Source organism: Gavia stellata, chromosome 8, assembly GCF_030936135.1.
Source record: "Gavia stellata isolate bGavSte3 chromosome 8, bGavSte3.hap2, whole genome shotgun sequence".
Classification (NCBI taxonomy): Eukaryota; Metazoa; Chordata; class Aves; order Gaviiformes; family Gaviidae; genus Gavia; species Gavia stellata.
Window position 1 is genome coordinate 8,363,133 of NC_082601.1, and position 25,880 is coordinate 8,389,012.

At 39.2% G+C, this 25,880-nt stretch overlaps 1 protein-coding gene across 1 annotated transcript in view; it reads left to right on the forward strand.

Moving 5' to 3' along the window:
• TMEM163 (transmembrane protein 163) overlaps positions 1 to 25,678 on the forward strand; it is a 104,352-nt gene extending 78,674 nt beyond the window's left edge. Inside the window, exons 5-8 of the mRNA XM_059820678.1 lie at positions 4,975 to 5,071; positions 19,367 to 19,478; positions 23,987 to 24,128; positions 25,569 to 25,678. Coding sequence (XP_059676661.1) covers positions 4,975 to 5,071; positions 19,367 to 19,478; positions 23,987 to 24,128; positions 25,569 to 25,629 — 412 coding nt within the window. The 3' untranslated portion in view covers positions 25,630 to 25,678. The remainder of the gene's footprint in view (positions 1 to 4,974; positions 5,072 to 19,366; positions 19,479 to 23,986; positions 24,129 to 25,568) is intronic.
• Positions 25,679 to 25,880: the final 202 nt, after the last annotated feature.

Below are 25,880 nucleotides of genomic sequence, written 5' to 3' on the forward strand. Positions count from 1 at the left end.
AGGAAAAAAAATGTTAACTTACTAATAGCAGCTTTAAAATTGATAGTTTGTGGAGACGGAACCCCCTGAATCTCAGTACTTCCCATAGCTACTTGCTTAAAAGCCATTAACTTACGCAAAGTAACAAATTTTTGATTATGGGGAAGACTATCAGGTGCTTACAATGATAGATTTCTTTTTCTGTTTTCCTTATGAGTTGTAAGAATTTGTCATCAAAATGAAGAATTGTGTCTATTAGAGCTCTGTACAGGGAATGTGTTAGGGAAAAGATGAGGTGGCAGCTGTATGTCATGTAATACAGTTACACTGATTTTATTTTGATGGGTGTGAGTGCAAATAACCAAGACTGGTGTAATACAAAATGAATATTTATAGGGTTGTATAAATATAAATGGGTTGTGTATGGGTTGTAGTACTGCTTTCAGAAGAAAGTCTTTTGTAAATTGTCAAATTGCAGCACACCCAGAACCAAGCTTTAGATTGGAGACATGTATTTAGGATTTAGACATAATCATGTTTCTGAATTCCATTAGAAGTGAATTAGCAGTAACTGGAGCTTGAAATCTGTATAAAGTCTTTGGCAGTTTTGGAAGTCCAAATAATTTCATTCTCAATGCCTGAGGCTGCATGTATGTTTCATCTGTGACAAAGTTACATTGAAAAGTTGACAAAATTGATGAGTTCCTTTTTTAATACAACGAATTATACTTCATACTATCTTCTGGATTTTCATATAGAAATACTGCATCAAAAAATACATGAAGAAGTATCTTTGGCAGATCATGATCTGCTACCAAGACCTACAGCAAACTAAAGAAGACTTGATGGTTTCACTGTTAAAATCATAATATTAAATTCTCTTTACCAACAACTTAATGAAATAGTTTTGATTACTCTTTCATTCCCAGTGCCATTGGTCTAAGAAAAAAACCTTTGGAAGTTTGAGCTTTAGTTGACCTAAAAGTTGATTATTGCCTGGATATCAGAGAGATGCCCTCACCTTGTCCTTTCTGAATTAGTCTATTATTCTTTAAACTATACTGCATTCTGAAAGATTCCAGAAAGGTTATTATTTCTGAAAATCAAATACTGATTTTCCATTATGTTTTAAAATGTTTTGACTAAATTGTCTCTGTTCCTTTTTCTTTTTAGAAGCAATATATTACGTGGAACTGAGGGAGATTTCAGATTCCTGCATTCTTCATTAGATCTTTTCTGTTGCCTGTCAAACCTGTTACAGATCAATTATATGTCTAACGATGTAGTAGATATTCAGTGGGAAGCTCTTACACTAACTCACGTAGAAATGGCTGTAAAATACGTACATGATCTTCAATAGGTGCTGGAGGTGTAATTAAGTGGTAGTGGTGGCATATGATACGTGGAGATCTGTTCATCATGGGTGTCGCTGGACAGAGAGTACCCTCATGCCTTAGCAAGAAGATACCAATGTTCTGGAATATGAGGCCATTAGGTGGACCACCAGTGGCTCCAGAGTGTCTGAATTGCTGACAGTGATCATGGGGGACCTGGAGATTGAGGAGCATTTATTACACTAGGGTGATTCCAAGCCAGGGGTATCTGTAACATCTTCACTAGGTTTTCAGTCAAACCTCACTTCTGTATCACTCCTCTTTCATTAATTTTTATGGGAACTTCTGAGTTGACTTGAACTTGTTTAGAAATGGCAGTTGGCTCATCTAATTTAATTGAATGTTATTAATGAAATTCCATTTGCCAACAACCTTGGCACTAACACCCTTCATGTGCAGTTGGAATCACTAGTTACAAAGCAGTTGAATAATTGTTAGCAGATGGAAGTTAGCAGGCTTGTATTAAAGTTTTCGTTGTCTAATGGCTTGAAAATAAAGCAAACTTACAGTAACCAGTTACAATTTGTTTATTATGTACTACAGTTAAAATTTCAGATTAATTTTTGGAGGTTTCTTATTTTCTATTTTAGCTGAATTTTGCACGATTTGCAGTCTAGATAGAAATTATTCTTCTGGCAAATGAAATTGAAAAAGACACTATGTAGCATTTTGTTCTAGTGGTTTTGCAGATAAATTGATACATTCAAGAAGACAAGAAACATGTATTTTTGCACTTAAAGTGCATGGATTTTGCATGGCTATGGATTCCAAAAGCCAGCATATAAAGGAGAAGTTAGGCTTGCTATATATGATGACTGAATGCTGATTCAGACCTCAGACTGCATTTCTGTTGGCTGTTTATACCGTTGTCGCTGCTATTAACATCCTTTTTTCTTTCTACTTTTAGCTGTTTCTGGTTAAGTAGGTGTATGGGAATTCTTTTGACACAGTAAAACTGATCTGGGGAATAAGAGAAGCAGCTCAAGATTGCTGAAGTCATTACTTATCTGCTGGCTTAGGCAAAGACGCAAAATATTTGCTATTAGGCTTGGGTGATTGGAGGCTTTACAGAGATAGCCCCAAACTCCACAACATACGTGAGAACCGCATCCAGACAGTGGTCAGGGCAAATGCTGGTTCCCTGGACACGTTAGACTTGTGCCAGCAAGACTCCTGTCAAGCCCTTAGGGAACGTTTGCCTGTCTTACTCAGAAGATGTGTGCAGGTGATAGAAGGGATGCTAAGGGAAGGTGATCATGCTTCGCTGTCTTCTCTTTTCCATACTCTTGGCATTCAACAATATGTATTGGCACAAGGAAGTTTAATCTGTTGTTTCCAACTCACAGATTTGTGGCTATGTTGGTTTAAGCCTTCTGGGAATGATAGAAAAGCTTTCCTTTAAGTGTTGCTTTCAGATGATATGCTGAAGTGTATGTATCTCATGTCAACCTGTCCCTGGCTCAGCAAATGGCCTCAGGCAACTTTTGTGGACCAGTTTTGTGTTCAAGTTACCTAACACCTGCATTTGTCCCAGGTAAATGAGCAGAACTTTTAGTATAGGTTTCTGTACCTCATCCAAAAAATAAAATAATCGTTACAACAGAATCTATTGTGAAGGATTGTGTAATTTAAGCTTCTTGGGTTATGGCAGTGCTGAATATTACAGGAGTAATACATAAAGGTGGTACTGAAAAGTTTTGAGTTTGACAAAAGTAGGTCAAGAGGCTCCGGACAGATCTCTGTACAGTGATCCATTCAGATAGAGTGAAACTGCAAATCTCTGAAAAGAATCTATTGCAGAACAGGGACCTGCTTGGAAATATGCAATGGAAAATGGAAAGTCCTCTAATTTTCAATTTCACTCATTCTTTTGGGGGAGATTAACTTTCCTCCCATCAGTATTACCATTTAATGATCACCTCTCGCTGCAGTATTGCAGAAAATCCATCCTGTGAGTTTCTTCCTCTATCACAGATTATGGGCCAGGTTTTTGTTCTTGTGTTTGAGTCTAGGGGAAGGACTCTTGGGTAATCAGACTGTCTCGAGCCTTTTCTGCCTACATTTTACAACAGGTTATGCTTAACAAAAATAAGGTCTCCGTTGCAATTTACTACAAAGGAGTAAAACATCTGTCTTAAAATAGATGTTGCAGAGTTTTGCCTACCGAAGATGGGTACTTCATCTAGCATACCACTCCGTTGCTAGGAGGGATTCTAGCCTCTACGTTGTCTGTATTCCTCTGTAGAATGGCAGCCCCTTTACTGAAGACTTGTCTGTAGGATTATGTGGGTTGTCCACAGCATGGTTTAGTGTTGCTTGTGTTGGGGAATAAAATGACTCACCTGCGCCACTGCTGCAGCTGCGTCTTCTGACCTAGGCAGAGCAATGCCAGTTCAACTGCAGTCTAGATCAAGCTTGATGTGAACATTACATATGCTGCCAACCACCAGATGGTCTGATGTCTGAGTTATTGAAAATAGTAGCATGCTACTGGAATAATTATAGCATCTGTAAACTGAGCTAACAGATAGGTACCAAATGATGAATAACAAACAAAAGAAATACAACTTTTGAAGAAAAAAATGTACATATAGATATCACCTCTTAACTATTTCATGCTTTAAACATAGATACACAGTAAGAGCAATTTCAATCTATAGTAGTAGAATTTTATATTAAGAGCTATTAGTAAAATGGAGTTACGGATATATGGATATATCAATACCGTAACAGACTGGCTATTATTGTTTGTGTAGAGGAAATCAAAGCCTTATATCCTGTAGTATTTCACGGCAAGAGGAACTCCATTTCAGAGTAGTATCAGTCTGTATGTTTGAACAAAAGCAAGGTTTTCCTTTTTTACTGTGAAGTTCTGGGAATGCATTATGTGCTTTGTAAGCCTCATTGTGCCTGTGTCCTATACAAAACTTAATTATTCTCTGTTACTTTATATTCTCTTCATTAACCCATTTGTTTGCTTTTTATAAGACTGGGTTGTAAGCTCTGCAGAGCAGGAATAGAGTCTAATTCTGCACAGCACCTAATCTGATGAGACTCTGATCCTTTGTTAGGTATTGAGAGACCCTTGGGCAGCCTACGAAGTGATGCACCTAACCTGCTGATTTTTTTTTAAATATCTGCACTTAAAAATCTGTTTCCTCCCCAAATCTCCAAGAAAAAAGATGTTTCAGGTTCTGTTGTACTACTGACCAGATTTACCAAACATCTGTCCTGGTTTAGTAAAGAGAATGAAGTTCCCTTGATTATTTCTATTGTGAGATCCTAGCAAAACAAAGAAAGAAACAGACCTCTAAAGGGCTCTATGATAAATCATCAGGAGCAGAAGAGACGTATCTTTCTCTCTGACTCTGAAACATCATCTGGTCTGCCCTGTCTTCTCACATATAATCCAGGTTTTAAGAACTGGAGAGGAACTGGACATTTCTTTTCATTCTCTTCTTTAATTCCAGTCTCTATCTTTAGCTCCTTCAGATTTTTCTATTATTAATATTCTGTTGTGTGTTACCCTTCAGCAGTGGGAGAGTTGACAGCTCCAAATACATTTTTAACAGTTCTTTTTATTTTTCTCTTTTTTTCCCAGAGCTTGTGTTATCTTGGGTGTCATATTCCTCCTGTCATCTATATGTATTGTCATCAAAGCCATCCACGATCTGGCGAAGAAGGTGCTTCCAGAAGTGGTAAGGTGATTCATGTTCTTTAAAGTGTTTTCTTTATTCCCTACACTGCCAGTGAGACTGAGAAAGGCCAGTGTCTCCTTTCAACAAGCCCCGTTGAACTGGGCAAAGCTGTAGCAGGTGCATATCCTGCCTGGCTGCACATACTGGTCCTAGTCTTCTAGCAGTATTTTTTTTCCTTATGTGATAGAGTCTAGTCTTTATGGGTTTTTATAGGCTTGACCCTATCTTTTCTTCTCCATGGTTACCTTATGGGCCAAATCTTGCTCAGCATGATCACTTCAAGCTTTTATACAGGACTGTAAGGGTTCACTTACAGAGAGGAGGGCTCTCTGGGCTTAATGAAAGCGGTAGAATTTTATGAGGAGAATGTTTCCACAGTTTACTACTCCAATGGCTTCAGTGTTTTATTTTTAATATGGAAAAAATGTATTTTTGGATTGTATTTTTTTGTTTTCCAGCTCTTGCCTCCAATTCCAGAGCCATGTACGAGTAGCAGGAATGAAACAGGTGAGGGGAGCATGCTGGGTGAAAGAGCTGGCTTTTCAACTGGCTCACCATGGAGCATCACAAAGGGCTCTTCTCTTGCTCTCTGCTTTCTTTTGGTTATGAAAGCCAGCCCTGACTTGGCCTGTAGAGCAGCTCTCCCCAGCGGCCTTTCTCTCAGCTCTGCTCTGTCCTGTCCTGCTTGCTTCCTTTCAGTAGTGGGTATTAATTTCCCTGAGCTCTACTCATCCAAACCAGCTACTCACTGGGAGAACCATTTGGCAATGGTTCCACTCCCAGAAGATTCTTCCTAATGTGCTCAAACAAAATGAGGCTTCAGTTCAGTTATCGTATATACAGCCTGACTTGGACCTTTTGTATTCAGCCTTCATGAAGTTTGGTCTATTTGTAAGTGCATGCAGACTTTCGCATTGGGGCTTCACGCTGCCAAGTACCATTATCAACACATCACTAGAGAGACACCTAAACTCCTCACTTTCAACCAGGAGATGGAGGCAGAGCTGGAAAAAAAAGCCAAAATGGAATTTCAACTTGTTAGCCACGGTTAGCAGTGCAGATGGCCTACTGGGTCCTGTGCTCTCATGGAAACTTCCAAGAAGCTGGGCAACTACAGAAACTTATTTTCAGTAGTTTAGCGAAATTCAGGCAAAGATGAGTGGTGTAGCAACAGCCCATGAACTAATGCATTACTAAATTGCAGCCAGGTGCATTGTCTGACTGCACGTGATTCATGTTCCCTTCGCATTTTACTTTTCCTCTTTTCCATTCTTCATAATTTACTGCCTCCTCAGCTCTGCCAGCATAACAGCACATGTAGTTGTTCACCAGCCTGGTTCTGTCAAAATGATCTAGGTTAGCTTAAACACTTTTAATAGTCAGTTCTTAAACTCAACCAAAACATTTTGACAGAACTGGGTTAGGGAGTGAGCATGGATGCCATTGTGCCAGTAAGGCTGAAGGAGATCCTGATAAGGATGAGGCGAGACCCTGCAGTGATGGCCAGCTAAAGGACAACCTCTTAACTTGGCTGTACCCAAACAGTGCATCTGGCTGCAGTTTGACTCCTATATAGTCTTGACTCTGTGAAGTAGAAGTAAAGTAAGAAGGGAGGCTGCGATAATAATTAAAACACCCATTTGGTGAATTTATGGTAGTGTAGATCAGATTAATTTCGATGTCTCAGTCTGATTCATTGTGGGCAAATGCCCTAATAATTCCAGCAGTAGGAACAAAAGTTTAAAAGGTGTGTCATCTATATCTCACTCTTCTATCACTACAGGTACTGTCTACAGGTGAGGGCTCTGTTTCTTATGTGGGGAGAAATGTCTCCTATTTGCAGCATCAAAGTTATTTATGACTTGCAGACATGTTGTACTTCTAATTTTTAATTTTTGAAATGCATTTACAGCAGGAACAAAATATGAAATCAGAGCTACAGAAAGGTATCCCCGATGAGAAGATCCCATTACATTTCAAATGTCCTGTAGGAATAATTTGTACAGATCCCTTTTGCCACAGACTGCCTTGGATTCAGACTTCAGTGCGCTACAACTGTGTCAAGTAGGTAAAAGTTAGGGTGGATACTGCTTACATTTGACACAGTATCAGGATAAACAGATGATTTTGTTCCTGTGACATCGGGCTCACTGTTCTCGCTCATTTAGGCACTCAAGTACTATCAACAGTTTGAAAGATGTATCTGGCAGGGCACAGACTGTGGCTGACTAGTGTCAGGGTAAAAGCCACATGCACACACATAAAGGATTTTCATACCTTGCAATTCTGCCTGGAAAATAGGTTAGAACAAGGGATGAAAAAAGATGGTACTTCTGTTCATTGTCTCTTAAATGACACGGCAAGGACTTTCATTTCAAAGTCTTTCAGTACATCTCACTGTGGGAAGCTGATTCAGTAAGGGTTGCATGACAGGTGAAATATCTCTGTGTAAACTAAGAATAACACTGAAAAATGGGGAGACCGAGAGAACAGCATTACTGCTGCAAGTCATGGCCAGTGAGGTATTATGCCTAAGAGTTGCTACATTAAAAATAGTTGGGGGAAAAGGATGTTGTTTAGTAGAAACCTTTTTAGTTGCTCTAGCTGTGCCTGAATCAATCTGATGCTGATTTTCTGTTTGTGTAATGCTCCCTTAGCAGCTCTGTGTCTTGTCTGAAATAGTCATTCTTCCCAGTTGTTTGGGTCTTTGCTGATTGAGTATGTTCTCAGCTAATCTGCAGTTGCCCAGGCGATATCATTAGCATCTTAGCTGAGTGGAAATCTGCTCAAATTAAATCAGTAAGGGGGGGAAGTTTCTGCTTCTGCTCTTTTATCTAGGGTGCTGTCTTCTACTTCTTGGACCACCAATGAACTAATTGCTAATGATACTAATTTCTGTAATATTTTATCATGTAATTTAGCTATAATGTATAGACGTATATGGAAGAATAATAGAACAGTGTTTGCTGCTAATGGCTTTTTGCATAGCAGTGAAGTAACCTGTTCTGCATCAAAATAGTGACCTGAAATATTTTCTGATGGCAATTCCTGTATTACTGGGATTTCATATTAACGTGCTACTCTCATACCAGGGAATTATCCTTGTGGTGTGAGCAAGAACAGAACATTAAGACCAAGCAGAGGTAGTGTAACTCCACTGGTGTCCCAAACTGGTATAAAACTAGGGTGAAGAGCTCTGCACTAGATTAAGAGGACGTATGCTTCAACATAAGTTTCACATGTGAGTCATAGTCGCATGAGGTGGGGTTTTTTTGTACAGTTGACATCTTTATTAGTCTTTCTTGAAGCAAAGGTCATTGAAGATGCGGGTACTTTTCAAAGCGTCTTACGAAATTTTAGATGTGTGACTTCAATTTTAGGGGAGAAAATGTGGCTAAAACCCAACTGGAAAATGCTACACTTGGTGTTCAGATGCTGAACACAAAGCTAGTATTGTCAGTCTCGAAGACAGAAATGGTTTGGAATGCATTGCTCTACTGTTCATGGGGGCTTCAAGATTAACGTAATGTTAATGCAGAGCAACATGACTGACTGCATCATTCTCAGAACTATAAAGTCTCTTTTTACATCTTAATTTGTGGTAAACTTCAGTGACTTTGACTGTCAGAGTTGAAAATTGGGAGCAGTTATAATTTCTCTGAGTTCATTTTAATTTGCATGGTTTTGGAGAAAATAGTATGATATGGACAAGTTTAATTTAAGAAATTAAACAGATTAAGGAATTAAGCATCTGCTTGCTAATTGTAAGGTGTTGTGATTAAAAGCCTGAAAGCATAGTCAGTCACTTCTGAATAATTCTGGATCAATTATACAAAGTTCATTGTATTTCTTGTTGCATAGAAGATACATTGGTTACATATCTGTCAGTTCTTAATATGCATGTAGCAAGAAAGATATTTCCTTGAAAAGAATTTATGAGATCTTTAATGTAGAGATTCTCTTGTCCTGGAGGTGGATCTCAGAAGAGTTGCTTTCATGAAAATACTACTAATAGGAAAGGATATAAAATTCACATGACTAAGAAATAATTTGAAATGCTTTTTCAAATGTTTTGAATGCAGATTTTCTTTTACTTATGTGGACATTTAGAAACAGGAGACTTCAGTATTGTTGTCATTTCATATGGTAATTTCAGCTGCAGGTCTGACGATCCTCACCAGGATTCGGAGAACCAGAAGGAGAGTGACAGGTTTGCATGTTAATGGTATTTCCAGCTCGACTACCGCATCCTGTAAGGGGCTTAAATGTCCACAGTTTCTTGTTAGACTGCAGAGAGGAGCTACTTAATTTACAGGGCAGGAGTGCAGGTTTAGCTCAGTCAGGCATTTTTCAGTCACCTATTTGAATTTTCTTTTACTCCATGACAAATGTAATTTTGTCGAAACAGTGTGAATGACAGCACTCCTGATCTGCACTGGCATAAAAGAGAGGACAATTAGAGCTCCTGACTTTCTGCGTTTCTTAATACTGCTTCTGCCTTTCTTTTTTGCTTTTTGTTTGGTTTACCTGTCTCTGTGTTAAGTAAAAATAAATAATAGGTAGTGTATGTCAGTACACATGCTTTCAGCCCAGACAATATTTTTTGTAATTCTTTCGAATGCTTCAAAACCTTGGGAAACACAGAAACGGTGTATTTCTCCTTTTGGTTCCCTTGCTTGATATGCCAAGGACTGTAGTTAACTTTGAAATAGCCTATAAGGCAGGATATGAATGACTAGGTAGACTAATTGTTTTAAAATATGGGTAAGTTTAATATAAGTGTTTGTCTGGAATTTTGACTCCTGGTAGTGTGTGTGTTTGCTATATGCCACAGTAACCATGGCCATACTGGGTCGGGCTAAAGGTCCACCTTTGGTCATCACTGACTTTCTTCGTACCTTCCTTTTTAGTTTTATCTCCATTTTTAGATGAGGAAGCCTGAAGAGCCCATAGGATTAAAGGTATAGGGATCACCAGGGATTTATACAATATGTTCATTTTTGCAAATTACTATGGAGCACTGAATCAATATTTTTACAGAACTGTAGATTCCATCTCCTGCAGTTAACAGCAAGTTCAGAAATTGTCACTATTAGGTAAATTCAGGGTTTTCCCTGTGCATAGTACTTTGTATTTATATTATAATTAGAAAGAAGCCTGCCCTGAAAAATGACATTCTGTGTCCAGAGAGTTGGCCAGTGAATTAATTATACACTTACTATATAATTCTGTATTTGTATTAATTATACACCTCTTATTATGATGGGGAAAAGTTTATTTTCAAGTGATTGAGATATATATTAATCCTCAGGGTTCAAAATACAATACCTTGTGCTAGTATTTTCAATATTTGTGATGTAGAGCAGTGTTTTCCAAAAACTGATCCATAGAATTGTGTTGCATATTGCGTTTTTAAATTAATTAATTAATGAAGTCATTAATTACATTGTTGATAAGGTAGATGTAGGAGAAATATTGCAATTGAAGGGATCTATTTGTTGAAAAAGTCTGGAAACTGCCAATATTGAATATATGCAGTGAGAAGTATAACAGATTTTTTTCTCCCACATTTTTGAAGCTTTGGACATTACTTTTAGTGAGCATCAGAAAACATAGTATGGGTCTCTGATTTTTGGCCAGAGGAGTAAATGATGAGAATAAAGGTTTCACGTCCCTTCCAGAGAGGATCTGTCTGTCATGTAACCCTACCTTGAATTTGCAGAGATGCTTCATTTTCCTTTGGAGGCAAATTTGTGTGGGGGTGTGTATGTAGACGCAGTTTCTGCACACATCAACACATACGCACAAGTCTCTTTATCAAGCTGTGACCTCCATTCTCATTTGCCTGAAAATAATTTTAATTAAAGCTTTCTTATTTTATGAATTTAGAGATGCGATGACATTTTCCACTTGTCTTGGAACATGTTGGTTTTGAAGGAAATCTTACTGTTTCTCTCCTTATCATATAGCTAGGATGCTTAGATATTTGGGAAAGATTTTCTATAAAAAGTAGGTGTACATGTGCTATATAAAGCCCATACAGTGCCCCCAGCCTTTCCCAGAATTTTTAAGTGACACTGTCTTAGACTTTCTATGCATGTGCTGTACAGTGGATCTGCCCAAACACTATGCATATGTTTGCAGTGAGAAGTCGCTGTGAACATGCTATTGTACACCTGGAAAACTTGGAAAAAATATGGAAAGATCACAAAATCCAAAGAAAACAGGTTTTTTTTACAGGAAAGAGAGATGTGCCATTAATGTGTGGGAACCTTACAGCTACAAATTCCACTTCTTTCTGTGTTCTCCTATTTTTTATATAGCTGTGAATTTCTTATATAGCTGTGAATCTTTATTCTTTGAGGGTCTGCTTCAGCGTGACATGCTGCAGTTATTATTTCAGTTTCATATCATTGACCCCTAAAGAAATATTTTTCACTGATCAGATCTTTCTCTTTCTCTCCCCCCTACATCCCCCCCCCTGCCCTTTTCTTTGTTCCTAATAAACTTGCTGGAAGAGTTAGAAGAAGTAGGCCAGCTGCTCTTCTTCCTGGGGTGTTTGGAATTAAGATTTCTGATAATTTTAGCTGTTGTTCAATACACCTGACTTACAAAGCCAATCAGTATTTGACATTTGGAATATAAAACCTTCATTCTGTTTACCCTTCCACTTAATTTTAAATGAATATTTCTCAGATCATGTAATTTAAGGGTTTTTTTCTACAATGTTGAGTGTTGAGCCTAAAATAGAATAACTTCTTGTTGGCTTGGAAATTATTTAGTATGGTTTTTTTCCCCTAGCTATCAGATTCAGAATATTTCCCTTATTGCTTATTGTTACACTCAGCATTTGTTCTCCAACCTGTGTTAGCCATAATAAGATAATTGCCACTAGGAAAAGGAATTACCATTCCTTCATTGACATTTCAGACAACTATATCTACAGCGAGTACTGGCCCTGATGATTTGGTACACACACATTTCATTACAAATAAGGAAGAACAGTGATGTTACATATTGTTGGTGACATCATGCTTGGATTTCTGTGTAAATTTTAGTGATTTTTTTGATGTTTTGTTAATATATTGAGAAAGAAGTTGAAAACTCAAATTAATCATAGGTTTCGAGCATTGTTTTGCATTTGCATTCGCTAGTGTTAATGCTTGCCATCTCCCTGATAAAAATCCTTTTTCATTTGCCGCTTTACCTTCTTCACGTCAATTATTATATATTCTTGGATAGTATAAATATAATTTAAGTGTAAATGGTATATTTTGTTTTGACTGTTGCCAGAAAGAATTTGCAGACCTTTTCTTGTTTATTACAGAAGGCTAAAAAAGCCCATCCCAGCCACACTGAGAATGACTGTTTTAATTTCACCTGGGGTTGTAAATCAATATCCATTTACTATTCAGTTACTGCTTGCATTTCCCTAGGTAATAGTATAACACATGTAATGTCAATGCAGTTTGGCATTTGTCCTCATTAGTGTGGCAAAGGACACTTTTTTGCAAGAGTAAGCAAGCATCATGCCATATTTCTGACATTTCCTGCAGAACAAAAAAGGAAAAATGTAATCAGTTTGTGTACAATAGACGTGCAGCACATCTGATGTGGCGCCTCCAACGCTTGTATAAATGAAATAGCTTGAAAGATTAGGCTGCCTTTAATTCTATCATATACTATTGATTACAGTTGAAATGGGAAGCTAGGGGTGGCATAGTGTAGCTTTATAAGTTCTAATTTATTTACTAATTTAACAGGTTATAATAAATACATTATAAATATATTTAACAATGTCAACAGTTGAATTATAGGTCAATAGCAATATAGCAAATAATACTTGTGATTGCATACACATAATATATGTCCTTATACATACTTCCCTATACATTTCTAGTCTCTCATATATATATATATATATATATATAAAATTTACTGCTTACCATTTCAAATCGAAGTACCATATACATTAATTATACATTAGAATCCTGGTTCATAATTGTCACCTATTATATATGGTTTGGTGTTTGGCCTTAAGCAATTAATTTAACCCTAAAATACATGTGCTTCTTACAGGTTGGTGAGAATATTGTGGGTACTTGAACTAGCTAGTAAGCCAGGGTTCGGAAAAACATGTCAGCTATGCTTTGCTCTTTGTTCAAGTGGTTGGTGAAAAGTCTTGTTTTCAGACTTTGCCACCCGGTGATAAGAAATAACAGTTGGCAACTGCTAGCCACTTCGTAGGTTATGTGAAATGTATTGCTGTTCTCAATCCCTTACTAACTGGAGAAATGGCAGTCTCACTAGAGAGACACTTCCGAGAGTGGACAAATACCATTTTTAATTATGTTTTATAGCTGTTTGATGCTAAAACAGTGTAGATGAATTCTGGGAAAATGGGAAGCACGAGTGATCTTAGAGTTTCAAGCAGACCCTTTGTAGGCATCCTGAGGTCACCTAAGATAGTCCTCTGCAGTTCCCAGCCCCTCGGTTCCCAGCCCCGCTGCCCCTGCTGCAGCATTCGCACACCCCGCCTTTGTTACCTTCTTCTTGAAGAAGTGTTCTGTGCTGTGGAATTGCTTTGTCACAGCACTTCAGCACCAAAGATACAGGTTTGAATCTTCATAAGATTTTTTTTTTTTTTGTACTAATAATAGATCTTTATATCTCAATGTGAAGAGACTGTCTGCTATTTGAGTCAGACACTGGGCTGTCGGTTTGTTTTCTGACAGTGAAGTGCAATTAAAACTCTTGTCCCTTTTGAAGTTAGCTGGTGAGAGAGACCCTCTGGCTTCCCAGAAGCTTCTTTTAGACTGATTACATAAACTATTCATTACTTGGGAGAAAGTGTGATAGAGATTTGGACTTTTTTTTTGTTTGTTTTTTGAATGTTTGTATTAGAAACATCTCTCTTACTATCTATATAAACAGAATCCTTCAGGGGGAGCAGGTGGGGGTGGGAAGCCAGTCCCTTTTGGTTAAGTAATGTGCTGCAGAGTGGCTTTTCATGATCCGACAGCCAGTGGGCCCAGATGACGTGAGAGCTGCTGAGGGACCTGGAGGAGCAGGAGGCAGCAGAAAGCATGTGGGGATGGGGAACGTGGTGGTAGCAGGACACGATGGGTGCTGGGGAGGACGGTGACCAGTCACCTGGACTGAAGAAGGGTCATTGTCAGGACCTGTGAGGCAGATGGTGAGTTGCAGAGATGGGCAAAATTAATATTTAACAACACAAACTCAGCTCAGTTTGGGCTAGCCATGACATCGCTCCTGCCAACAGCACCTGTAGCGTTCCAGAAACGCGTCCCTACCTCCTCAGCCAAGATGAGCAAGGCTCAGCAGAGAAGAGGTGCAACACCATGAGACACCGGCTTCTCTAGGAAAGAGAAAAGTAGCGTGAAAAAGGTGGTACCAGTAATTCCCAGCTCCTGTGGGAGTGGGGATGTGGTTCAGCCTTTGGCCAGTTCACAGAGGAAGCTAAGGAAAGGGTAGAAGAGTGGAATGAAACCTGCAGCTTTTGGGGGGCAGGAGAAGCAGCTTGTTTTGGGGTCGCACTAGAATAAGCTACCAAGGAGGGCCAGAGAGGAGGGTCGTACACAGATTTTAATCATAGTATTGTATGTGGGGAGGAACACTGAAGGTGTCTTCTTCCTCCCATACCGATGAATACTTTTTTAATCAACACTGTACACTTCAGTTAAAATGAGAACATTTTTACATCCCAAAAGTAGAATGAAAGGGCTGTAATTAAAGGAGAGGGCATGGAGGGGAAATTGGTAGAAACAATAAATGAAATCAGGGCAAAGTTTTAGGGTCAGAATTAGTGAGATGCATTCTAGGAAAAGATGAGGAGCACAGATTGGCTGAAATTTAGTTATGAGGCTGCGAATTGGGTTAAAATATCTCCACCTAATAAGACAAGCACTGAAGTATTCCCTGGGGCTTTTTTTTAGTTTCTACAATAGATTCAGAAAGAGATCAAAGTCACAACGTCATCATCAACAAATTTTCCTTAAGCCATAAGATTACTGCTGCTTTTGGTAAAATCCTTGAAAGCGGGGACAGAACTGTTGTCACATTTTTGAAGACCCCTCTTCTCAGCTGCACCGGTGGGGACAATGCGTTTGGATGAAGTACAGAAAAGCTGCCTGCTGACTTCCGTTACTCCTTTCCTAAGACCGAAAAAAGAGCATCCTAGGAAAGGTTTCTTTTGGGAAACTGTCACAGCATAAAATCTTGCATAAAATAAATCTTAAATAGGGACATTGCAGCTATCAGAGTGCTGTGTAATGAGATGGCAGTCCAGGATGGGCACCTCGCTTTACGTAGAGAGCTGTTTTATACATGAAGCTTTCCAATAAGATATGTGTCCTTTAATTAAGGTCTCATGTACAGTGTAGTAGTAATGAGGGAATATGATGAAAAGAAAGGGAAAAGCAAAGAGCTTTATTTACTACGCTCAGAAGCCTTTATCATATGGAAATGATCAGAATTTAAATTTTTATCATCTGTCACAATTTGCTCCTGCTTTAATTAAAATAACACCAAGGATGTGTACAGTGAGTCTGGCTAGATGTGCTTCGTGCTCTTAATGACTGTCAGATGGGAAGGCAAGGGGTACAGAGAGGGCAGGACTGCGGGAGGATCCGGAGGGAGATGGTGCCAGATGGCCAGGCTTATTTTATTAATTCAGACCTCCATTATGGCTTCTCTTTTCTTCATTTCTCCAAAGGATGAGTTAGTTTAATGGGAATCGTTTCACAGCCACAGTATGAGGTGTTTAACTCTTTGGAGCCCATAGCACTTCAGCAAAATGCATGTGTCAGTCGTGTGTCCGTCGGCCGGCCGCCTCTGCGAGGCCCCAGCTCCAGCCCAGGTGCTTAGCCCACAGCAGCCCTCCCTCAGGTAATTTGTTGAATCCCTCTTAGCCGGCGCTTCCTACCATGACGTCCCGACTCGTAGCATACCAATGCAGCCGGCTGCTGTCCTAAACCGGTTCCAGCTTCTGATCATTGCAGCAAAATAGTGCCAAGGCAGTGTTTTGAGCTGTTTCTCTCCTGTTACCGCCTCACCTGCTCAGACAACGTGCCGCAGGGGCTGCCTATGCCGCTGGGCTTCGCCATGTATTTTTGGGCCGACCTCTTACATCTGCAAAACCTTCTTGTTAGTAGCAAGTAGCCTCACTCTTCTTCTTCCAGCTCTTGGGAGTCTGGACACCCAGAAAGCATAGCAAAGTACTGAGGAAAGTGAATTTAAAAGATTTTTTCTTGCGGTTTTGTTTTCATGCATCGTTTGCTCAGTTACTGAAGTATCTGCCGCCTCCCTGTGGCTGTTGCAAAAAGCTGCATGGAACTCGAGATAGTGATTTTAGATATTATTTAGATTTAGGGGTTTAGAGCTAAAAAAAGGAATATCATCTGAAAATCTGTTTGCTAGTCTAAAGCAAGAAACTGCTGAGGCGTTTGCATAAGAGCAGGGTGTTTTAATTTCTTCCCTTTCTACGTCCACTGTGATAACAAAGGAGCTCCAATTTGTCATGTCTTCTGCATCATCAGTGGTTATTGGATTAGTATTAGCAATAAAATGAGCTTGTCTTCTATGATTCAATGAAAAAACCCACCAAACTTATGAAGAATTTCTAGTTCCTGAATCCTCTATAAAAGCCTGTTCATTAATTCACTGTGAGTTGATTCAGAAATCTGTATCACATTTAAGTCGTTCTTGGCCTCCAGTAAAGCAGCTAGACTAATTTTGATCACAACCATATAGTTGGAACAAATGGCAAGATGCATTTCCATGTACTGTGAGTTTAGTGACACATGCAGGAAAAAAACCTGAATTCACCCCAAAAATCTATGGTGCATGCCATGACAAGAAAAAACCAAACCGGCTCAAAATAACGTACCACACAGAGGATGAAACCTTGCACTATAACACAGGGAATAAGGTGTAACATTTTCAAGATTCTGAATTGATAATTGGACTTTCTAACATCTGTATCAATAATTTTCAAAATATCTTGTATTGGGTTTTGTAGTTTTTCCCAGACTATGTGAATCTGTAATTGTTTGCAGGTCCATCCCCAAGAATTTCACAGGCGTAGGAAAACTGCATTTTGTCAGCCCAAGGCTGACAGTAACATAACTTTTGATAGCAGAGTAATTTATGCTGTCACCTCCACTGGGTCTACAACGTTCAGTTCTGTGCTAATGACAAAGCTTGTGCTTTGCTGAGGAGGAAGATGAAGACAAGAGGTACGGATGCCTAGGAGCCATCAGTAAGTTCTTGGAGAGTCTGTGGGGTGATGATGAAATAAGAGATCTCATGTAGTCATTGAGCATCGGCAAGTGAGATGCAAGAGAAGACACACTGTTGAACTGTCAATTACTCCATTGAGTAGTCACCCAGCACACGTTGCCTGTGGAAAGCTGGGACTAGCCATTGGCCTGTGAGGGCCTTTACGCTCTCAAGAGCATCACAAGCAGGTTTGCTTGCCACACTTACTGTTACAAATGATTAAAGTGAAAACCAAACCCATGCATCTATGGGAAGCTCAAGATCAATCAGAATTTGTCAGGCTATCAAAGTTAAGTCTTTGGGCATGGTGAATATACATTTTTGAGAAAGATGCACAAAATTTAGAGGCATGAATTTGACAAGGACCTCAAATTTCAAGTGCTTTTAGCAAAGCTTGTCTAGACTTTTGGAGCTTTTTTGTCATTTCAGATCTTCTGAAAGCTCCCAGCTTTCCTTGCTAGGCTGACAGCAAGCAAATATTCCCAGTCCTTCCTTTTAGTCCTTCCCAGCACTCCAAAATTGCCTGGGTATTTTCCAGTCATTTTGTTAGAATAATTTTACAAATGCTTTTTATCCTACCTTTACCCAGTGCTTGAGTTTTGTGTTGTCACTGCTGCTATTTTACTCTCTTTCCCTCAGTGCGCTTTATCTTAATATTCAATACTGTATCAGGACTAGAGAGAATGAGCTCATGACTGAGAGTGAATGAAGCAGACTTTGAAAATTATTTGACATTAAAAAAATGTGTAAAAATATATGACATGAGTACATTATACCAGTAATCGAATTCCCAGTATCTTGCTAAGCAGCTTTTAAAACCATTGTTTGATTTCTTTGGGTTTTGAATTGCTGCTAAAATAACAACAATGGATGGAGCTGATGATGAATCATCATGACAATGTTTACTATCAACGGGGATTTTTGCCGGAGTGTTTTAATCAGTAACAGGGTCCCAATGGCACTGGCCCACTTTTAGACCTGCAGATAAAAAAAAAAATATTCTTGCTATTGTTTCCTTTATTTGTACTGGTGTTGCAACAGCTTAAATTAGAGCTTCTATTAAGAATAATCTATTTCAAAGCTCTGTGGTTAGATGGCAGGCAAGCATGCTAAGAGCTTGCTTGGGTTTCTCTGCATAGCCCGTGGGCTGATGTAAGTCCGGAGGTAGAAGGCACAGGACTCCCTTTAGGCACCTTATTGCAATGCTGGTGTTTCAGCACCCAGGAGTGTTTCCTCCCACCCCAACCAAACACAAAATGGTCAGGAGAAAGAGGTAGGTCCCTCCAGATGACCTTTTAGAGAACCGTATGTATGTTAAACAATTAGTTACTCTTATTTGCCCTACGTAGACACAGCTTTCTGTTGAGGGAGCCTAGGGAGCCCATGGTATACGTTCAAATTAAGCAATGTGGATATTTCTGTAGCTGTGAATTGGAAGTCCATGGAAAATCTGTTCTCTAAGAAAGAGCTAAACCTGACTTTGCACATCACTGTCAAAAGTCTTACAGATGTAGCTTGGACCATACTCTACCCTAGAAGAAGGAAACCAAACAAAACCAAAACAATCACAGAATCAGGAACAATATTAAATGGTTATTTCTACCACCAAAAATCGACATAGGTCTGGTAAGTGGGATCCTACTCTCAAGCCTTTATCCTGCATATGGGGACTTCATTACGGATTGCATTAGGCACTAGATATTACTAGGCAGTTTGCAGTCAGCCCTGCAGGTATGTAACCTCCTGATTCCGAGGAGTTTGGGTCAATTCAAAATTTTTTGCTTGGAACCATCATTAATTATGTTTGCAAAAGCAATTACAGATGGCAATATAAGCAAAATAAGCACCAGCTGTTGTGGAAGTCATAACTCGGGAAATCTTTTTCTCAGGTTGCATACTTCAGTGGCACAAATAATTGCACAATAACTAGTACTGTCATTTAATATATGGGGCACAACCAGAGGACATACTAATGTCTGACATCTTTTCTTTCAGGATGATTTTCTGTATAGTGTCTCCGTTTTAAGTGGAATCCTTTGCACTGTCTTGGCAGTAATCAAATTCATGCTGGGAAAGGTCCTTACAAGCAGAGCGCTGATAACTGATGGTGAGTGTGAAGTTGATTGTGCTGCATTTATAGACGCTTCCAGGGAATGTTGTAGACACAGAGGATACGAGTGACCCCTGCATGAGGGCAACTGTGAAAGAGCATTGAAATAGGAAGGCCACTGGGAAACGGAAAAAAACCCCAAAACCGCAGAATAGTCTGTGGAACCACTAGCCTCTTACATAGATACCTCAGCTGAAGTGGGTATGTCTGGTGGAAGTCAGTTAATATGTGGATAGTAAGCAATAATAGAGAGAGGTAGAGCATATAATAAATTAGGTGTGTATTAGTCAGAGGTTAGACTACAGAGGGGGAATATGACACCAATTTATATAGCTTTGGTTGAGTCACATCTGTCCTCACTGCCTATGCCTGGTAAACAATTTCATCCCTACAGTTAAAACGAAGCAAGTGTGTTGCAGAAAACGCCACCCTCCTTGAGCAGGAATCACAACCATCATTCATACATACCCCCTGTAGCTGTAATTTGCCACCGTAGTGCTTTTCCTGCCACTCAGTAGAGCTGGTGGAGCATCGCATGTGTAACACAAAGCCTTTGCCTGCCTCCTGCCCCACGCTCCTGTGGCCCTGCCAGAGTTTGTCACAAGGTGAATCTCATCCGCTGTATCCTTAGAAGACCTCACTGCCACTACTCTGTTGGCTCAGGTGCGTAGCACCTGACTGTCGCTGGTTTTAAAGGCATGTTTTAAAGGTAGGTTCAGATACGCCTCTTACTGACAAGGCTCAAGCTTGTAAATCTTCAGAAAGCCACAGGGATCTACTCTGCAAACAAGTGAGGTCACAGTGATGGTGGAGATTTCACAGCACCCCACAGATCTCTACCAGATTTTATCTGCAAGCACAGGACAGGTTGAAATGCTCTGTAAACATACACAATAGGGTGTTAATGATTCATGGATTGTGATACATAAATTATTTTACTCCGCTAAAGATTTCACTTTAAGGAAATTCAATTTTCAGCTTACTCTAGGGATACATACAATTGCTTTATTTTAAGGATTTAAACATACTCAAAATTTTTTGCTGATGTGTGATAACACGTTACAAGTATTTGTATTTTCTATTGTCCCACTTATAAATACTCATGAAGTATTTACATCTTAAATACAAAATAAGCAAAAAAGGAATCAAAACAGCAGTGCAGGGGCTACGACTAAGCTACTGCCTCCCTGCATTTGTGATTCTCTCCCAACAGACCACGCTGTTCAGTGATCTTGTTCTTTACTACAGACTCTGCCACCCTAGGCATTTTGAAACAAAAAGATCTCCAACCTGCAAAAAGGATTCTGGAAAGGATCCTGGGAACTGCAGACCAGTGGTCTGACTCCCTTTGCTGTCAGAGCGTAAGTGGGACATGTCAACCTTTTCGGAACTGTGTCTAGGCAGGCAAAGGATTAATGCTCCCTTTAAAAAAATGTAGCTTGTTTTTGAAACACAGCATTTATTTTCAGATAAAATATTAGCTGAAAAATTCCTGAATAACTCTAGCTCTGAATCGGTCTCCTGTATGACACAGAAATCTCTTCCCGCATAATTACATCATCATGCTAATTATAGTGCTTCTGAGCTGAAGACTGCTCATTCTTTGATTAAAAAAATTAGGGAATAAAGTATACAATTACCTCGGTCTGGTTTTTATCTCTCTTTTCTCTCCTTCAGAACTACTGTAGAAAATGTAGGAGGCTGATCTTACCATGTGTAGTTAAATATCTTCTTTCACAAGATATATTTATGTATACACTTGGTTTATTAACAATCAGGAGGAGACAATGTGATTCAGCAGCTGAGACAGATTTAGCACTCCCTTGCATATCTTTTTTTAGTGTTTTCTGTTTCCTGCTAATTTACCTCCTGTGATCACTGGCTGTAGACCAACGAACTGTTTTGAGTAACAAGAGCATATATTTTTCTTCCTGAAAAATAGGTTTATTTTCAAAACAGCAAACTGTCTCATACACGTCAACCTCTATTAACAATTTTTTAAAGAATAATTTTGGTTTAGAGTAGGGCTTGACAATAATATCTCTTTAACGCCTAAATGTATGATTCCTAATAAGGCAAAATGTTATCTGTACAATTTGTTTATAGCAAAAGCTCATGGCCTTTTGGATAATAAAAACAGCCATTTCCTATCTTGAATTTTGTAACATCTCGGAGGACGAATGCAGATATGTGACAGTTAGGTGATGTCAGCCAGCTTTCCTGTAGGTTTTAGATACCTGTTTCCTTCCCAGATTTGTAGCCACCTTTTTTTTCCTGTGCTAGCCTTATGCACAGAACACAGTGTCTGGATTAATACCTGCAGCCATTACATGATTTCCTGCCACACCAGCAAAGAAAGGTTTGACTGACTGACAATCAGGAAGAGAAAACAATTTCCTTTGTAAGTAGCTTTGAGATCATTTGGAACCATCAGCCAATAATGGCAAGAAAATGTGTTATTCCTGCCTTTTGCATGTCATGCTGATGGATTCTGACTTAAGCTGGAGCAAGGGAAGTAACACTGGTTTAAATTTGTAGTTAATTTACACTTAATATTCTTTATATATCCTTTTTATATACATACACACAATGTATTTCATCAACATGTATTAGCAGTATAAGTTACACTGCCTGGGAATAAAAAAGGATCAGTATTCTTCTAGAGTGTTGACAGAGTTAATTGTGTCTATATTGGTTTAACTATACTGGTTTAATTAATCCAATAATCAGGCATTTACATGCAATGCCTGTGATACCAATCGTAGAACGCACTGCCACAGTCCAAAAAAACCTCAACGCCCTGTGCTTTGCAGGGCTGGAGGCCTGAAACCTTTGTATGCCCTGTTCTGCTACAGACTTGCTAAGTAACACGTGCTTTTCCGTGCCAGGGTTTCTTTTGCATTTAAGTGCCTACTGACAGGGATCTGGTGCATCTTAATCAAAATACCGATGGTTTATACAAGTATTTCAGCTGTAGGGATACCTAGGAAAGGTCAATTTTTTTACCTACATATTTCAGAAAGACTTAATGTGATTTAGATAAGGACTGGCTCTGAGAAGTCTGGATCAAAGGAGACATTCAGGAGTAAGTGTCATGTATGTGGTTGTTGGCAGTCATAGGGAATTGGGAAAAAACCTGGCTAAGTACTATAAGCAGCTGCTGACTAGAGTTGACTCACCAAGCAATATAGAATATTTCAAGTCTGATTTTTCATTTGTTAACTACCAAATAAATGCATTATCGGTGACTTTTTTTTTTTTAAGAACAACAGTGATGTTATTTGGGTTATTGAGAAAAAAAATTGGAAAAAGGGGATTTGGGGAAAAAAAAATGAACACAAGGAATGACTTAAAAAAAAAAAACAAAACCCAAAACAATAACTAGTCATACAAGAATTGAAAGAAAAATGGCATTACTTATTCCAAAACCTCTGGGAGAATTTTGAAGGGACAATCTTGGAGACAAAGAGAAAGGTTTTAAAAAAGAAAGAGGAATCTAAAAGGATGTTCATAAAAATTGTGAATAATACATAGGAAGCTCCTATGATATGTCTAAGGCATAAACGGAAAATATTCCTAGAATTATCCTGTATGTCTTCCCTAATGCATTCAGCAGTGTATGCAGCTCTAAGCTATAGTGCCAAATACAGGTAAGTAAATATATGGAATGGGGTAAAAAGCTTCAAGAGAAGGTCTTTGCAACATTACTGTGCAAAACCATTTTCCTTTTCGTGAGCTCCTTGGGTATGCTGGACTCCAGTTTGCTACTTTTCAGAGAAAGTGGGAGCCTTTGGGTACCTTACAAAGTGGCCTTTGAAGTTCTAACCGGGGATATTTGCACCTGCAGCAATGGTACATGTATTAGGAAGAGGTTCTTTGGAAAATAACTGGGCTATAGCAGTCACACCCCGGGCTACAGCCAGCCAGCCAGCCACTATTTTACAGCTCAAAGGTACTTTGTTCATGATAATAAGCTACAAGAGGGAAAAGTGCTTGACTGTCAGAGTCAACATGGAGCAGGTCCAGTATTTTGAAGGAATATTGCTGTTTGGAAAATTAGCATCAAGAGGTGAAAGCTCTATGAAACAAACAGCAGCTAGAATTGGGATTTGGAACTAAACAGAGAGTGAAAAAATCGGGAGTGGCCAAATCAAGACACACAGTACAGGGAAATTAATGTAAAGTTACTTATAGCAGCCAGGACAAGTGACAGAGTTCTTAAACACTGGTCAGACACCAACTATTCCATGTTTGATTTGTTGAAATGAAGCATGGCAAAGACCGCCGGCTAACCTCATGTGAACGAATTGCATCGCTTCCTCCTTAATGCAGTGCAAGAGTGCATAGGTGCAACTGTGTAACCTCTCCGAAGGGTCTGTGCTCCTCTCTGGTGGCCCTGGTATAATAATGCCTTGTCTCCCTACAGAGTACCTCTTAGGCGAGATGGTTAAAGCAAATTCCTTGAGATTTGGTTCTTCCTTTCATTATTTTTTTTCCCATTTTAGGTTTCAACTCTCTTGTAGGTGGAATAATGGGATTTTCCATCCTTCTTAGCGCAGAAGTTTTTAAACACAATTCTTCTGTCTGGTATCTGGATGGCAGTATAGGAGTGTTAATTGGACTTACAATATTTGCCTATGGAATCAAGTGAGTATCTCCTGCTAGCAGGTATTTCAGTATGTACTGCGGTTCGGCTGTCTGTTTAATGTAATAAGCCATAGCTCTTAAAGGCTTATATAACTCCAGTAAAATCAGTCACTGGAATTTATTAGACTAGCTGCCAATACTGAAGCAGAGTGTGTGGAAAGGGATAAAAGATTGTGCGTCTCACATCAGTTGGAAAGAAGACAGGGCTTCTAAAATTATTCCAATTTCTTTAAGACTTTTGTATACCTTGGAAATACAAGGTTTGAAATATTTGAAAAATAACCACAAATCCTGAATAAAATCAGTCTCTGTTGCTTTTATGGCACATTTCTAAGCACTGATTTTTCCAAAGAAAGCCTAGGTTAAAGGTAAGGTGCCCAAGTTGTTTAAAGAATGACCTTGATAGTGATTGCCATCCTAGCCCTACCCTATAGCAACTGCTGAACTGAAGGCTAGCCAGTCGTGTTTCAAATGCTGTTTCTATTGAATTTTAAGATGCTTTCTTGATTCACGACACCAGAAATAGAATAAAATCAAATGACGGTCTGCCATGCGCTTTGTTGCTGCCACAATTTCCCTTGGCTGCATGGAATCTTAGAGTTTTGTGTTTTATTCCACTTTCTACCATAAAAGTAAGGGGGAGATGTAGCATCTTAGTTAATTGGAATCATGCCTGTTGAGAAGCAGACCTTGGCCAGGCTGCAGTAAGCTGTCATCTGGAAGCTGTGTCGTTTATTTTTATCTCGGAAAATTAAATTAACATTTTAATGCGAAATACCATTCTTGGAAAAATCACTACAATCACTATTTCCATTGTAAAACTAGCCATTCTGGAAAACTGTAGAGGCAAATCCATATAAAAGTATTTATTTAAACATACCAAACAGCATCAGAAGCATTTTGTATAGCTACTGAAACTCATGCTACGTACATGCCATCAGTCTGCTCGACAGTGCGCTCAGCCATTGTGTCACCAAAACACACTGGAGGATAATGAAGGACTAAATTCTGTTCTGGCAGCTACGTGGTTTTTAGAGTTTGTGAAACTACTGTAATCCTCCTCTACTGTTAGATACCTTCTTCCAGGAGCCTTGTGTGAAACAGGATGCTGTCACAGTCCCTTTTCCACTAATCCCTGCATGGCTTCTCCAGCCAAAAGTGGCTGCTGCTGTGCATTCCAATTTCTTGGTGCAGCCCTGCACACAAGCTTCCTAAAGGAGAGCCCCTCTCCACAGTTTGTTTTACACTCCCTTTTGGGCAGAATTCCAACCCTTGTGGGGTGGAATTAATTCTGATCAGGAGAAAGCAAGATAAGGCTGTTGCTACATGTGAGTTCATTTTTATTTATAAAATAAATCAGTATTTATAAGTAAAGAGAATACCCTAGTTCCAGGGCTTTCCTGTGTCTCGGCATCAACACTCCTGTGCTTTCCTCTGCAGGTTGCTTATCGATATGATACCCCGTGTGAGGCAAACGCGCCATTATGAAATGTTTGAGTGAAGATCACACCCTCTCCTCCGTAAGGACTGTAAAACTACAGCATCGTACATTTTGGCAAGTGGTGCCAATGGTATTTTACTAAATATGCAGTTTGTTTCCCGTGGTCTGTTTTTGTTGAAGTTTGTTTTAATGGGAAATCTCTCTGTAAAACTGGCATATGTGCACACTGCTTGCAATTCAGCAAAACAGCAGCATTTTTTTTTTTTCAAGTATGCTATTGATTCCTGTGACAATAGAAAACATGCAGTTTG